The following is a 15,318-nucleotide window of genomic DNA, read 5'->3' on the forward strand; positions in this document are numbered from 1 at the left end:
GAAATACATCAAAAGGGATAGATGGTTGTCAAGGCACTGAAAGGGATGGGAATGGATAGAAATGAAACGGATGGAAACTTAAAAGTCAGGGAGTGGAATGGAATTAATAGCATGGGTCCAAAAATGTAAACGAAGGAAATGGAATAAATAGAAAAATCGGGGGCTCCTGGGTGGCTCAGTCAGTGAAGTGTCTGCCTTCAGCTCAGGTCATGATCCCGGGGTCCTGGGATCGAGCCCCATGTCAGGCTCCCTGCTCAGCGGGGAGTCTGCTTCTCCCTCTCCCTTTGCCTGATGCTCCCCCTCTTCCTCTCATGCTCTCTCTCTTTTCTCTCTCTCTCTCTCAAATAAATATTTTAAAAAATAATAAATGGAAAAATCATAGTGGAAAGGAATGAAAAGGAAAAGAATGGAGTGAAATAAGCAGGTGTGGAAAGGAGAGGAATGACATGGAACATAGGATTAGAACCGAATGGACAAGAGTAGCAAGAGAAGGCATCTGAGGAGAGGGAAAGGGTGCAAAGGCAAGTGACAAAAAAGTAATACGACAAAGGGCAACTGGGAGTTCAGAATGGCCGACCAGGAACGAAGCTGGAGTGCTGCAGGATCAAGCATGAGGAGACGGAGTCGAATGCAGCTCCTGCAAGGAGGTGGAAGGGAAGGAGATGGCCTGAAACTGGAAGCTAAAGGGGATGGAAAGTAGCATGGGCTGCTAGAAGGGAGCGGGACGGGATAGAAGGACAGGAGCGTGGAATGATGGATGATGCAGGGGAGCAGAGAAGGGACAGAAGAGGAAAGAGTGGATGGGAACGGGAAACGGTGGATAGGACGAGCAGAAGACGGAGGCCCGGGGGAAAGGGCATGGAGGGAGAAGAAGGAAAGAAGTGGAGGGGAAAGGAGGAGAGTGGGGAGGTACTGTGTGCAGGGAGAAGAAAGGGAACAATCTGGAATGAAATGAAAGCCGGCTACGTGGGGCTGTGTAAATAGGGATACTGAGCAGAAAGGGGTAGGATGGTGGGAGCCAGAATGCACAGGACGGACTAAATATATGAGTGGGGAAGAACAGGGGGGAGAAGGAAAAGAGTAGACATGAGACAGAGGGCTGCGATAGAAGCAGAGTGGACACGAATGGGAGAGAAGGTCACGGACTTTGGAAGGGATGAACCAAGTGGAGTTTGAGGGAAAAAATAAAAATGAAGAAAATGCAACAGAAATCCATGGGAAAGAATGGAAGGGACACAAGGAAGAGATGGAAAGGAATGGAATGGGATGACATAAGAGGAAAAGAAGGAATTTTATGGAAAGGAACAAAAGAAATAGAGCGCAGAGGGATGGAGGGGAACGGATGTAAACAGCAAGACAAGCAAATGGTTGGCATAATGGGGGAAGGAAATGGAGTTAAGTTGGCCGCCTGAGTGGCTCAGTCAGTTGAGCACCCAACTCTTGGTTTCGGCTCAGGTCATGATCTCAGGGTTATGAGATGGAGCCCCCATCATGCCCTGTGCTAGGCAGTTGGGAGGGGGCAGGGGTGTCTGCTGGAGAGTCTCTCCCCCAGCATCTCCCCCTCCTCCTTTCGCTCTCTCCCCCATCCCCAAAAAAAGAAAAGAAAAAAAGGGAGTAAAGGTAAAATGGATAGAAAGGAAATGAGTGGTGTAGGAGTGCCCACAGTACTGACCCCATCTTGTTCACGTCTGTGAGATGACCTTGCTTGGGGCGACCTGCCACCTGCCGGTTAAGGTGCGCCCCCACCGAGTATGGGAGGGTGTGTTCTGGTCTTCCCCAAAGCTGTTTAGGTAACTGGTAGAAATGACCTAGTTTCTTTTCAGCAAGGAGGAAGAGGCAGGATGGTGACCGCTGTCCACCTGTCCGAAGATTCAGGGTGGCATAAAATTACCTCATAGTTTGACTCTATGTTTCCTTTTGGTAGAGTGGGGACCGATGGATCCACAGCAACTTTAGGCAGGGGTTTTCTGGGGCTGTGAGAATAGTTCCTGGAGGGTGCTGATGGTAGATCCTTCTGCAGGGGAATGGAGAGATCAGTTAGGGACCACGGGCACAGACTGCCTTAAAAATCACAGTGGTTAGAAAGTGCCAGCCTGCATTCTTCAGTGACCCCAGAGAGGAATAGTTTTCACCAAGTCCTTACAAAGAATCAGAAGTGGATGTAAGTTTAGGACCCAGGGCCCTGCCCCTGATCTAGATCTAGAACTCTGTCTTTTCACCTGGCTCCCTTTGCAACCTCTACTCCCAAACTTCTTCGCACCCCAGCGCCTGCTAGCTAGTGCCACCTTGTCTGCAATCCAATTCAGAGCCCTGGAGGGAAAAGGAACCCAGTAGGAGCCAGAGACCTAGAATCTGGCCCAGCTGCGTCCGAGGCTTCGGGCCATTTTCTCTCCATCCCTGGCCTTGCGATGCACAATGAAGATTCTACAGGGTGGTTTCTCAGACTTGTCAAACACAAATTCTCAGATCGTATTTCTGCGGCAGCTTTTTAAAATCAAACTCAGCAGAGCCCACATTACCTCATAAAACTGCTCTGGGGGTTCTGGGGGTAGTACCTGGGGGAAAAGAAAGTAGTGAAGAGGTCAAGGGCTTGGGATGGGGATCAGTCCCAGAAATTCTCAGAAACAGCTTTGGCCTCAGAGGCAGGTACATCCCTCCTGATTCTCAAAGGAGCTCAGGCTAGGCATTGCCATAGTGAAGGGCAAGAAGACAAGAAGAGATGGGAAGCCAGGGAAGACCTTGGGATCCCCAGAGAAGGCAGGGGAGGAGATGCAGAAAGACTTAAGCCAGCCCTAGGTATCAGGAGAACACACCTCACTCCCCAACCCAAGAGGTGGGACTGGAACAGCCCTGCTGGCCTGGGGAAGGACCAGGGAGGGTCCCTCTGGAGCACTGCTCACCTTTTTTACTCCAACCTGTCCTTCAGGTTCAGGTAAATTGGCATACATGGGCCTCGGCCAGTCTAGAGAAAGGGAATGCCAGCCTGGGGCTGGAGATGGGAAGAGATGTGAGGGAAGGGGTTGTTTCTCCAGGTCACTCCTATCCCCAGAAAGGTAGTGGCAGAAACCTTCCTTCCATCTTCCCCAGGACTCCCCAGCACAGCTCCAGTGAACTTGACCAGGAAATCTAATTCTGGGTTAGATAAGGCTCTTTGATGAGGTGGCCAAGGATGGAAATCTAAGACCTAGCCCTAGTGGGCCTCTGGAGCATGGGTTTATCCTTTCTCCTTCCTGGGCGTGGATCTCCTCTCTGTGAAACTGAGCTGGATTGGACAGTCTCTTCCATTTCAGGGGGGAGGGCATCTTTCCGAAATCCCAGCCCAGAGATGTCAAAGATGTTTCATTTTGCTTTTAGTCAGCCCCCAAGCATCAGTAGAGGGCGCGTGAAGCACCGTGCTGAGGTGGGTTATAAGGCTGACTCTGGGTTCAGCAGGGATGAATGTTGTGACTGATTCTCTCTGCCTACAGCAATCAACTGGGAAAGTTTTCTGAAAGTGAGGAAGGAGAGAATATCCTATTTTTTTGCTGTGGCTGTTGGAACAGGGGAGAACTCCTAAGGGTTCTTGGCTCCAATCTCATCCGTGATCACTAGTGGCAAAGCTGGGAGCAGAGGCCCAGACTCCTGGTACCAGCCCCTTCCCCAGACCCCGCTGCTGCCCTGGGCATCAACGATGAAGTCACTTACTGGAACAGGACACTGCACAGGGCCCCTCTGCAGAGGTGGGTGTTGCTCCCTCCTGGATGGGGTCCTCCACTTTTTTGCTTGAGAACCTAAAACCCCAAATCCCTCATTCTTTTGCCTCCAGTCCTTGCCATCTTCACAGGCCCTACCCATACCCCACATCCATCCTTGGGCAATGTCCCAACCCCCCTGAGTTCCCCAGTTGCTACAGACACAGCTCAGCACCATGGTCAGCAACACTGGGGCCGGCAGGCTGAGTTCCCTAACCCATTCATTCCCAGCATTACCGTCTGGCGTTTCTGTTGCAGAGGAAATAGCCCAGCCCTGCGGATAGGGTAATGAGAGTCAGGATCCCAAGGGCAATGCCAGCAATGACTCTTGCAGACAGGGAAGACCTGGGACCTGGGCAAGGAGAAAGAATCAGGACCCTGGTCTGACACACCCTCTTGCCTGCCCTTGTCCTCATTCCCAAGCTGTGGCTTTGTCTCTACTGTCACTTGATAAATAGGTGTTTTCCAGTCACTGGGAGGCAGCATTTTGTGGTATTAATAGCATCATTTCTGGAGTCAAATGGCCTATTCACATCTCAGCTGTGTGACCTTGACCATGCTACTTAACCTCTCTGTGCTTCAGCTGTCTCCTCTGCAGAACAGGGATAATAGCGTCAGTGTTTGGTAAAAAGACTCAATAGAAGAGTATTCATGTTCAAAATATGGAATGTTCAACATGCCCCAGATAGGACAATATTTAGACCCATGAAAAGTGATCAGTAAATGTTGGTGGGATGACAATACTGCTTGGGATAATGGGTCAAATACAGCTTTCACAGGAAAGGGTTTTGAAAACCAGAAAGCTGGCTTTCCCCCCTTTTCCCCCTCCTTTTTCATACCTGAGTCACCTTTGACTCTCTGGGGCCCTGGGACCATGGGCAAGTGACATCCCCTTCTGAGTCCCGTTTCCTCATCTGCAAAGTGATGAGGCACAGTAATGATGCAAAGATGAAATGAGGTCATGACTGTGGATGCTGGGCACACCACAGGTGATTGATTAATAAATGGCAGCTGTAATCATTAATGTGGGCCTGTGTTTGCCCATCCAGCTTCTGCCCAAAAGCCTTCCCCAAGGGGTGACGTCCAGCCACAGGGATTAGGAAGGCAGCCATGAGGATCAGGGGGAGAGGAAGGGGCTCTCTGCTTTGGCGGGGCAGGAGGGGGCCTCCAGGGGGAATCGGGGGGTCTTAGTTTCACTCTCTAAGCCTTTCTTTCTGTGTCAAACAAGCATAGCCATTCATAACCCTCTAGGCTTCGAGGGGATTAAGGGAGCTCCCACGTAGGAGTAAGAGCGCCGCGCCTGACACAGTCCGTACTCGGTAAGAGGCTGTACATGATATGACGATGGTGAGAGATGCTGTCATCCACCAGGCTCTAGGCTCCAAGAGCCCTTCCTACGTGACCTCGTTCAAATCCTGCAACAGCCCCGTGACCATCAACCATACTCACTGCTTCCTCCTCTGAGCCTCAGTTTCTCCGTTCATCAAAGGGTCTTCACAAGACCAGAGGGTTATTTTGAAGGTTCAGTAAGGTAGTTTGGGGAAGGTGCATAGGGTCCTCCTCTCGGTGACAACTGAGAACCTGACTCCTGAGGCAGCCAGCCTGGCTTCAAACCCTAGGATGGGTCTCAGGCTCTCCTACACAATGGAGGTGCCAGCAGGCCTACCTCAGAGCTGGCTGGCAGGGGGCACCCACGAAAGGCTTGCTGATACTGTATATGGAAAGGCTTGTTTCAGGCATGTGGCTTAGGCTCAATAAAGAATAATTTTACTTCTTTAACAAACACAATATGCCAGGCACTGCCATAAAAACCTTACCAATGTTGGTTAATTTTGAATGACCCTCTGGTATAAGCATAGTTGTTATGTTTATTTTACCCACAAGGAATCAGAGGTTCAGAGAGGTTAAGCAGCATGCCCAAGGTCACACAGCCAATAAGCATTAGAGCTGGGATACAAAACTTTGACACTGTGTTGCCCTCTCAAGAACTCAAGATAAAAATACAGGTACTCGCTGCTAGTCACACCCAGCTGTGACTAATACAATTAATTAATACAATTCCTATGATTAGGGGCATGGGGGGGGCCTCAGTTGGTTAAGCATCTGCCTTCGGCTGGGATTGAGCCCCACGTCAGGCTCCCTGCTCAGCGGGAAGTCAGCTTCTCCCTCTCCCTTTGCCCCACCCCCTGCTTGCTCATTTTCTCTCTCTCTCTCTCTCTCTCTCTCTCTCTCTCTCCAACAAATAGAATCTTTAAAATATATATAATTTTGGGGGTGCCTGAGTGGCTCAGTGGGTTGAGCCTCTGCCTTCGGCTCAGGTCATGATCTCAGGGTCCTGGGATCGAGCCCCACATTGGGCTCTCTGCTTGGTGGGGAGCCTGCTTCTCCTCTCTCTGCCTGCTCTATGCCTACTTGTGATCTCTCTCTCTGTCAAATAAATAAAGTCTTTTTAAAAAATAAAATATACATAATTCCTACCAGTTCACTCTTTCACTCATTGGCTATCTCCCTGACTTGTCCTTCTAACAACTCTGGAAGATAACGCCTCACAACCCCCATTTCCAGGTAAGAAAACCGAGGCTCAGCGCAGCCTGGAGGGTTTTCCAGGGCCCACAGCTGGGAAGGAGAGGTTCTGGCTCCCGAGCATTAAAGGCTGGGATTTGGCAGCTCCAGATTGGGAACCTGGCCCATGCAGTACACCTGTTGTTACACTAGAAGATGGCATGGGGGGGAGGGGAGCATGGACGCACTCACCTGCCACTCTGACCAGGACAGAGGCAGAGCGGGCCAGGTGGGTCACCGGGTTGGAGGCCGTGCAGTTGTAGATGCCCTCGTATTCCCAGGTCAGGGCCTCGATGATTAGCTGCTCCCCCACATACACAGCGGTGGAGTGCTCAAGGGTCCAGTGAAACTTAGCGCCCGGCTGGGACTCTGCCTGACACTGCAGGGTCAGGCTGGAGTTGAGCTCTGCCTGGATAGTGCCGACCACCCCAGACGCCGCCCTGCTGGTGATGTCCACTCGATCTGGGCCATCTGTGTGCAAAGCCAAACATCACCGCTGGGGAGTTTTCCCGTTCTGCCCACTCTGCTTCCGCGCTGGAAGCTGGACCCCTCCCCTCACCCCCGCTTCTCGATTCTAACAGAATTCTAGGCTGTAGCCTGGAGAACGAAGTCTCTTCTAACTGCCGTTGAAAGGAGTCTCAGCAAGACGTTCCCTTTCCCTCCTTAGCCGCCAAGCAGGCAGCCTGTGGTCTACAACATGGAAGGGAGAAACCCAATGCAAAACATCAAAATAAAAAACAAACCCCCTGCTCTTGCAAAAGCGAGCTCTCACCAAGGAGCCTCGCAATGCATCCAGGCTTCCCGGATTGTTGCTGTGTCCCGTGAGCATAGCCCCACACTTGCAAAAACTTTATCATTCTGGTGGACTTTCTTACTGACGAGCAAATGGCCCTGTTGCAATATTTAAATTTCCATCCTTCTATTCTCCAAAGTAGAGATTCCTGCGGAGTTCCTTCCTGAAGCCGGAAGGAGATCATTGGCACTTGGCTCTCCTCCCATGCACGTGAAGGAAACAAATGAAATGGCCGTTGAGTTTCTCATGCAAACTAAGAGTTGAGTCTTTGTCTTACTTAAGTTAATGTGAAGTACTGGAAAGAAGGATGTGAAGAGTTTCTAGCTGGGACACTCCGGAAAAGGAGGATAATCCTGTCCTCATCCCCTCCTAGGTATACTTGGGATATTCTCCTCATCCGAACCCCATGGCCACCAGGATCCCTCAGGGTCTTCCCATCCTGGTGACAAATCCTCCACACAGCAGCCAGAGGGCTCCCTAAGTACAAACTTGACACTATCCCTTCCCTGCTTAGAACCCTCCATGGCTCCCCAGTGCCCTCAGGACAAAGGCCATGGCTGACTGGCTCATTCACAATCCAGACCCCTCTGGCCCTACCTCTCCCCTCTCCACACCTCTCCCCTCTCAATTCAGAAATAAGATCCTTCTCGGATGTTCCATCTTTATCATATTTCCTCTTAACTTCAGAGCCTTCACACATTCTCTTCCTTCTCTGGAATGCTCTTCCAGGAGTCTGCTCCACGTAGCGACTTACTCGTCCTCTGGATCTCATGGTGGACACCACCTCTCACCATGAGCCTACCCACATGCCCCAGACCAGTGGGGCCTCCTTGGGTTCCCCAAATCCTGTCGTCCCATGGCAGTCCTCTTGACACTATTTTTCTTGGCCTGATTATCGACCTCCCCACCCCAGGTAGGCTGGGAGCTCCAACAGTCTCGGCTGTTACTCAGCAAGCACCCCACATTTGCTCAGCAGAGAGGGAAAACAGAAGAGCAGTTTTGGGCTTCATGACTGAAGTGGGAAGGGGGAAGGGAGCAGCAGTGTATGTAAGCCCCACCTCCACGTGCCCCGGTACCTAACACGTATACATGCGGAGTGTATACATGTAACACATATACATGCAGACCCTACTTTCTCTCCCTTCAGGTGCCTCTTCTCCGCTTCAGCTCGTGGCCACTATACCGTTTGAGTAGCTCAGGCAAAAAACCTTGCAGTCAGTGCCTTTCTCTTTCACTTGTGTCAACAGCAGCAAATCCTGAGTTCTAGATTCAAAAGGCATCCATGGTCCCATGGTCCGACCCCTTCTCATTCCCCTGACGGACGACTGTGGCCACCCTGAGAAGGCGCCTTGCAGACTTCTGACAGCCTGAGTTTCAATAGCCAAGTGCCCAGCCCCTGAAATCCACTGCCGGCCCTCCCACGGCTGCACCTGACCTGTACGAGCGTGTTGGGGAAACTGAGGCAAGCCCCTTCCTGGGAGATACGGGGCTCCCTGACAGCCTGGATGATGTCAAGACTTAATGACCTCAGACTGCATGGTGTTCTCCATGCTTCCATCCAACCTTCTCTCCCTCCCCCTCCCCTGCCTGCTCAGGGTGGACCAAGACCCCCTCCCTATGTTTCTGTATGGGAGCATTCCTCCTACTAAAATCCTTGCATGGGTCACCCCTTTAATCCTACCTTGGGGTCTGTCTCTCCAAGGACCCAAACAAACACAACATCTTCTCAACCTCCTCCCTCTCCACTGCTTCCACCCCATAGACAAGGGCCCAGGATACCCTGTGAAAACCTAAGTCTGAACCTCTCCTCCCTCCGCTCACAGCCTCTTGTTGCTTCCAAGGCCTCGCCATGGCTCACGGGGCCCTGCAGGGTTCTGTCCTCCCCCTAATTCTCCTGTCCGGTTGCCTTGGCCTCCTTGGGTTCCTTCCCCCACTGCACACTGCCCATCTCGCATGCTGCTCCCTCCCCCTGCGCTGTCTTCCCTTAGCTGCCGGCAGGGTTCTGTTTGAGCACCACCTCCTCAGGGATGCCTCCCCTGACTGCCCCACCTGACTAAGACTGCAACACCCTCCCCTCCCAGCTTCCCCTGGCTCTCTTGCTGCCTCGTGGTTCTGCTCACCTGCCTCTCCCTCGCTTAGCTGTTCAGGGCGTGTCTTCCCACTAGGATGTAAGCCCACAAGGACAGGTGCCCCGCCTGTGCCCAGACATAGCTGGCACAGAGCAGGGATTCAATAATTGTGGAAGGAATGGCTAGAAGGAACAACCAAAAGGGAGGGAGGGAGGGAGCGAGGAGGACGAGGTCCAGTCTGGGTGACTCACAGCCGATGGTGAGCGTGAGGGGCTCGCTTCGCGCCTGGCTGCCCCGGCTCCACACCTCGCACTCATAGGGGCCCGTGTCGTCTCGCTGGAGGCTGTGGATGACCAGGCTCCAGTTGCCAGCCGACAGCATCAGGTGCTCGCTCGGCCGGAGGGCCTGGCCCCTCAGGAACCACAGGACTGCAGTCACCTTGCGGGAGGTCTGGCAGGTCAGCGTCACGGAGCTGGCATTTTCCACGGGAGTCAGGCTTGAGGACACAATGTGAGGCTTGGGCAGCATTTCTGGAAACACAGAGAGACACAGGGTGGGGGCCAGGGACCCTTCCAGGCACACGCCATAGGGCTTTCCAGGGATGTGTGTGTATGTGTTGTGGGTGGGGTGTGTGTGTATGTGTGTGTTCTTTGCCTATGACTGCATTATACGGGAGGTACGAGTGTGTGCTATGTGACAACGATGTAAGTATGTTATGGGTTTTGTGTGTATGGTGTGTGGTATATGGACATGTTGTGTGTAAGTTTGTGTCTGTTGTATGTGTGTGTTGTGTATGTATGTTTTGTGACTATGAGGTATTGTATATTCACTCTGTGAGTGTGTTGTGTGTGTATATATTTTCTGCATGGGAGTGTATGTTGTGTGTGGTATTGTGTGTGTTAATGCATGTGAATTGTATGGTGTTCTATATGCTTTGTGTATAACTATGTTGTGTGTGTCTTATGTATAGATGGAGTGTGTGTAATGTGTGTCAGTTGTGTACATGTGCTGAGGGCACTGAATGTACAGTATGTGGTGTATTTCCTGCGTTGTATGTGAAGACACTGAGTGTAATGTCTGTGTGTATGTTCTATATTGTGCGTACACATGATTCACATGAGAGCGTGTTGTGTTTGCGGTATTGTTGGTTGTGTATGTGTTCCGTGTGACGTATGGACGTCTGTGTTTTATGTAAGTATATCCTGTGCGTAGCAGATGGGTTGTGTGTATGTGCGAGTTTATTGCTTGTATGTGTTGGGGGTTGGTATGTACAGTGTGAGCATGTGACGGTCTATGCTGTGATATGTACTGTGTGTTACATGTATCTGTTGCATGCATGTTGGGTTTTTTTTTGTTTGTTTTTAAAGATTTTATTTATTTGACAGCGATCACAAGTAGGCAGAGAGGCAGGCAGAAGCGCGGGGGGCGGGGGTTGGAGAAGCAGGCTCCCTGCTGAGCAGAAAGCCCAATGTGGAACTCGATCCCAGGATCCTGGGATCATGACCTGAGCCGAAGGCAGTGGCTTAACCCACTGAGCCACCCGGGCGCCCCTGTTGCGTGCATGCTGTGTGTGCTTTGCATGTATGTTGTATATTGGTAGTGTTGTGTGTACTCACTGTGTGTGAATTACATGTGTCTTGAGTGTTTTGTGCATGTATGTGAGTGTGCTGTGCATATGTGGTCATTATTTGTGTGCTGAGATGTGTGACTACTGCATGTTTGTTATGTATAGAGAATCAGCCCCCACAGTGACTTTCAGAGAATTGAAGAATGGACACAACCCACAGACAGCCAACAGGGTCTTGTGGAAGATGGGCCGAGCCCAGAGCCAGGTCCTTCCCCGTGGTTAGAGCCCCGTTCTGCCACCAGCCGCGCAGGAAATCCCCACTCTTCTGGCTCCACCCCAACCTCTGGGATATTGGTGTAGCTCTGCTTCTCAGAGGAGCAAAGGAGAGGAACAGGAAAAAGAGACTCACCAAGCACTCGGACTTGAAGAGCACCCAGGCGGAGCAGGTGGGTGGCACTGTTGGACACCAGGCACCTGTACATGCCTTCATGTTCCATGGACACAGCCTGGATGGTGACCGTTCTCTCGGTGGAAGATGGGGTGGAATTATTGTGGAAAAACCAGGAATAGTCAGGAGGTGGGTGAGACTGTGTTTCCACAGAGAAGGTCACAGTGGAGCCCTCTGTCACCTCAACCACTCCCCTGCTGGATACGCCAGAATCCACCTTGATCTCGAATGGGTCAGGACCATCTGGAAGGACAAGAACGATCGTAGCAGGAGTGATCTCATCAGCAATGGCTCTCTTAGACCTCAGGAATCAATAAATATTACTATTTCTCTTCTCTCCACCCAAGCTCTGGGTCAGTTACAAAGGAGGTGCCAGAGTCTAATGGAAATGAAATGTCAGCCTGATCCCTGGGTGAAGCAGGATTGTAGCGTGCCGGCAAATGCTCTTTCCTTGTCCCTACCCAGGCAAGACTTTGTAGCAAACATCTGAAGGGTAAGGAACTTAGTTTTAGATCTCTTAACCTGCATATTCACAGTAGAGTCCAAGCAGAGACATCAGTTAGTTACACGTCTGGAGTTCAAGGGTAGACAAGTCCACATGTGATAGTATCTGGAGCTGTGAGACTGAATGAAATCACCAAGATAGGGGGTGTCCGTGAGGGCTGGGGAGAATGGAAAGGGACTCACAGTTCACAGTCAGGAGGACAGGATCACTGCTCTGGGCCTGGTGGAAACCCCGAGTTTGGCATTTGTAAGGCGCGGAGTCCTCCCGCTGCACGGGCAGGATGGTGAGGGTCTTGCCATCTGTGGACAGCAGCATGCGCTCATGGAACACGATGGGGAGATCATTGGAGAACCAGCGGATGGTAACGTTGGCGTCCTTGGTGTCGCAGGAGAGGGTCACCTCTTCTCTCTCTTCTATGGCAACGGCCTGGCTGATCAAAATGGTGGGCCTGGACAGCAGTTCTGCACAGGGAGAAAGAGAGAGGAGGCAGAGGCAGAGGCACAGACAGAGGAGGACCAGACAAAACGTAGCCACAGAGGAACCCAGAGAGACTGGACTGGAATTGCCAAAAGACGAATGAGGTCAAGGCCTAGACTCAGATTCTAGATCTACTGCTCATTTTAAGTGTGATCACGGGCAACTTACTTCCCCTCTCTGAACCTCATTAAAGGGGATTGTACGAATAAAGCAGAAGGATCTGGGATATGACAATGGGTCCATTAATAGCAGCTGTAAGGAGAACCACGCTTGTAACTGGGATGCCAGCCAGATCCCACTGCCCACTCCTTAGCCAACCTTTCCCACCCACAACCATGCCAGGCACAGTCCACCCCTCCACCCCTGCCCCGAGTACAACGGATCTGACCGGGTATTGCCAGACCATCTGGTTGGCTGGGCCAATCAGATTTGTCCTGTTGGGATTTGGGGCACGGAATACTGATGGTTGCTTTAGGTATGAAGACAGGGATCAGAATGATAGCCTTGTTTTCTCTGCCCACATCTCTGAATCTGCCATTGAGTCTGGGGTGCCCAGGGTGTCCAGGACATAGATGGAACAACGTCCTTCTCACCTTGGGTGATGGTCAGTGGGTTGGCATTGGTGGTGAACTGGGCTGCAGCTGGCAGACTCCACATGGTCAAAAGCGAGGCTGGTGGGGAAAAGAGAAGAGACATTCAGAGAAGGTGTATTGAGAGTGTCCAGTTATGGTCTTTGTAGAGGAAGACCATGGACATGGCATTTCACCCCTAGAGGCCTGACTCCTAGCCACTACTGACTGACCATGTGACTTGTGGCGTGTTTTTAATCTTCTTGAGTCTCAACTTGTCTAGCTGCAGAATGGACATAATGTCACCTGCAGCCCGGGGTTGTGTGTTGTGGTAATGAACACCAGCACACTGTAATGGGGCCCCCTGAGGGTCCCTGTGCTCCAATGACGCTCACTGTGCAGGAAATCCGTGACCCGTCTCTTCATTCCGCAAGAGTGAAAGAGATGCTCAGAGAGGTGGAGTCACTTTCCGAGACCATTACAGTTAAGTGGCAAACTTGAACCTGGCCTGCCAGCACCTAAAGGCTGTTCTACCACTGCATCATTCTTCCCGTCAGTCCAGGGACGGGCACAGAGCTTATCCAGGATAAACAGGAACTTCTATTATCAGGTGGGGGCGGGGGGGGGGCAGGGATTAACCTTCTGTACTTCTGCAGACTTGCCCTCAGGGAGAGATTTCCCTCCCTCCGGGAGGAAAAGGGAACCAGATAGCAAGAGTTGGTTTTCCAGTTGGCCAATCTACATTCACGCTTGAAGAGACCGTGACCTGAGTGGGGACCCCCCCACACCACCCCCTCCGGACTGCCGTGCTCCTGTGCGGCTGACCTTGACCTTGACCCCCACCCCTCCCCTCAGCCCAATTCACGGAGGCCAGCAGCCAGGTTTCTCTCTCCAGCCCTCCCTGGACCCCAGGCTGGCCTGAGGCCTGCCCCATTCCCTCCTCAGTCAGTGGTTAAGGGCATGGGCCCTTAAGATATATGGAAAAAACTACTAGGTCTATGATCATGGGCAAGAGGCTCTCTCTTTGTGAGCCCCAATTTCTTCAACAGCAAAATGGGGAGAATAGAACTTAGTGCATCAGGTTGTTGGGAGGTTTGATGAGCTATCAGATGGACATGCTTGAAACAGTTCAGAGTAAGTGCTCAGTCACTATTATTATAATCATTTCCATGTTTGTATTTTCTGCCTGTAATATTGCTAGAGGTTAAGTCCACAGGCTCAAAGCCTGCCTGCCTGCCTGTGAATCCCAGCTTTGTCTTTTTTTTTTTTTTGCAAGTCATGTCCCCTCTGTGAGTCTGTTTCCCCATCTGTAAAATGGAGTAATAATAGTTTCCACTATTACAACAGTATAACTATTGTAAGGATAAAAGAAATATTATGAGAGAAAGCATGAACAGTGGGTCTTCTCACCCATCTGAGATACACCTCCCTCTGCAGACAGCCAGCCCCTTCCCCCACAGCCTCCTCCCCACAGGGTCCTGCCTTCTGCCTTCTGTGCACAGGAGGAACCGAACTCCCAGCCCCTCAGGAGACTCCGGAGCCCCCGCAGCCCGCCAGGTCAGCCAGGGGGAAGGGCCCATCTCAGGGCCACACAGCAAAGCAGGGCTGAGTTCTGCACACCACATACTGCAAAATCATTTCTTTGCCTCCAACATGCTTTACTTATCCCTTATCAAAATAGTCTATAGTTTCTTCCTTTTGCCTCCAAGAGTCTAAGCATCAGTGTCACGTCCACTCCCGTCCTGACTGAGGTGTGACCTGGCCACTCGGGGCCAGCGTATCCTCCCTCTGCCTGTCTTCTCCTGAGGGTCATGTTCCAGCTCTTTCCCTACCTCTCTCTCTGGGTCTGTCTCTACAACTCCCCTGAATCTATTTCTCTGTGTATTTGTACACTGGTCTTGCTGTCTCTGTCTGTCCTCTGTCTCCTTCTCTCCTATATGTCCCTCCCTGTTCTTCCCTCTGCTACAATTTCTGCTGTCATATTCACATTCTGCCTCTCTGTCCCCCTAGTTCTCTCTAGGTCTCTGGTTCTGCGGTTCTGACTCCAACTCTTCCTGTCTGTATGTCATTATCTCTGGTCTCTTTCTACCTTTGCCAATCTCTTTTGTATTTATCTATATTTCTGTGTGTGTGTGTGTGTGCGCGTGTGTGTATTTCTAGTTCTGTGTCTCTTTTGTGCAGGTGCAAGCGCGCGCGCGCGCACACACACACACACACACACACACACACACACACAAACACACCGTCCCCAGGCCCCTCTGAAGGGAGCAGTGCACTCACCTGCAAGCAGGATTCCCACCCAGTGGTGGCCCCATAAGTCAGCGAGCCCCATGGGTCCCGGCACCTGCCCCGTGTGCCCCGGCTTGCACACGCAGGCGCTGTCTTCACTCCACCTGCACACCTCCAGCATCCTCTGCTTCCCCTCTGCCCTGCGGCAACCTCACTGCGATGACAGTGGCTCCCGGGACAGACAGGGGTGGTGGCCGCGGGGAGGAACTTTGGACCCACCCCCCCCACCCCAGGGCTCTCTTTCCTTCCTCTGTCCACACAGAGAACATGAACCCCAGAAATCCTGGGTTTCCACCAAGGTGGAAAAG

General features: G+C 51.7%; 1 protein-coding gene across 1 annotated transcript; it reads right to left on the reverse strand.

Moving 5' to 3' along the window:
• Positions 1-3,621: 3,621 nt before the first annotated feature.
• Positions 3,622-15,053, reverse strand: CEACAM20 (CEA cell adhesion molecule 20). The gene is given in 8 exon segments (XM_032839301.1): positions 3,622-3,770; positions 3,969-4,083; positions 6,486-6,764; positions 9,407-9,685; positions 11,132-11,413; positions 11,858-12,136; positions 12,674-12,823; positions 15,002-15,053. Coding segments are annotated over 8 exon segments (1,530 nt in total). The 3' UTR covers positions 3,622-3,676.
• Positions 15,054-15,318: the final 265 nt, after the last annotated feature.

Source organism: Lontra canadensis, unplaced genomic scaffold (assembly GCF_010015895.1).
Source record: "Lontra canadensis isolate GAN:19392208 unplaced genomic scaffold, GSC_riverotter_1.0 scaffold107, whole genome shotgun sequence".
NCBI classification, from domain to species: domain Eukaryota; kingdom Metazoa; phylum Chordata; class Mammalia; order Carnivora; family Mustelidae; genus Lontra; species Lontra canadensis.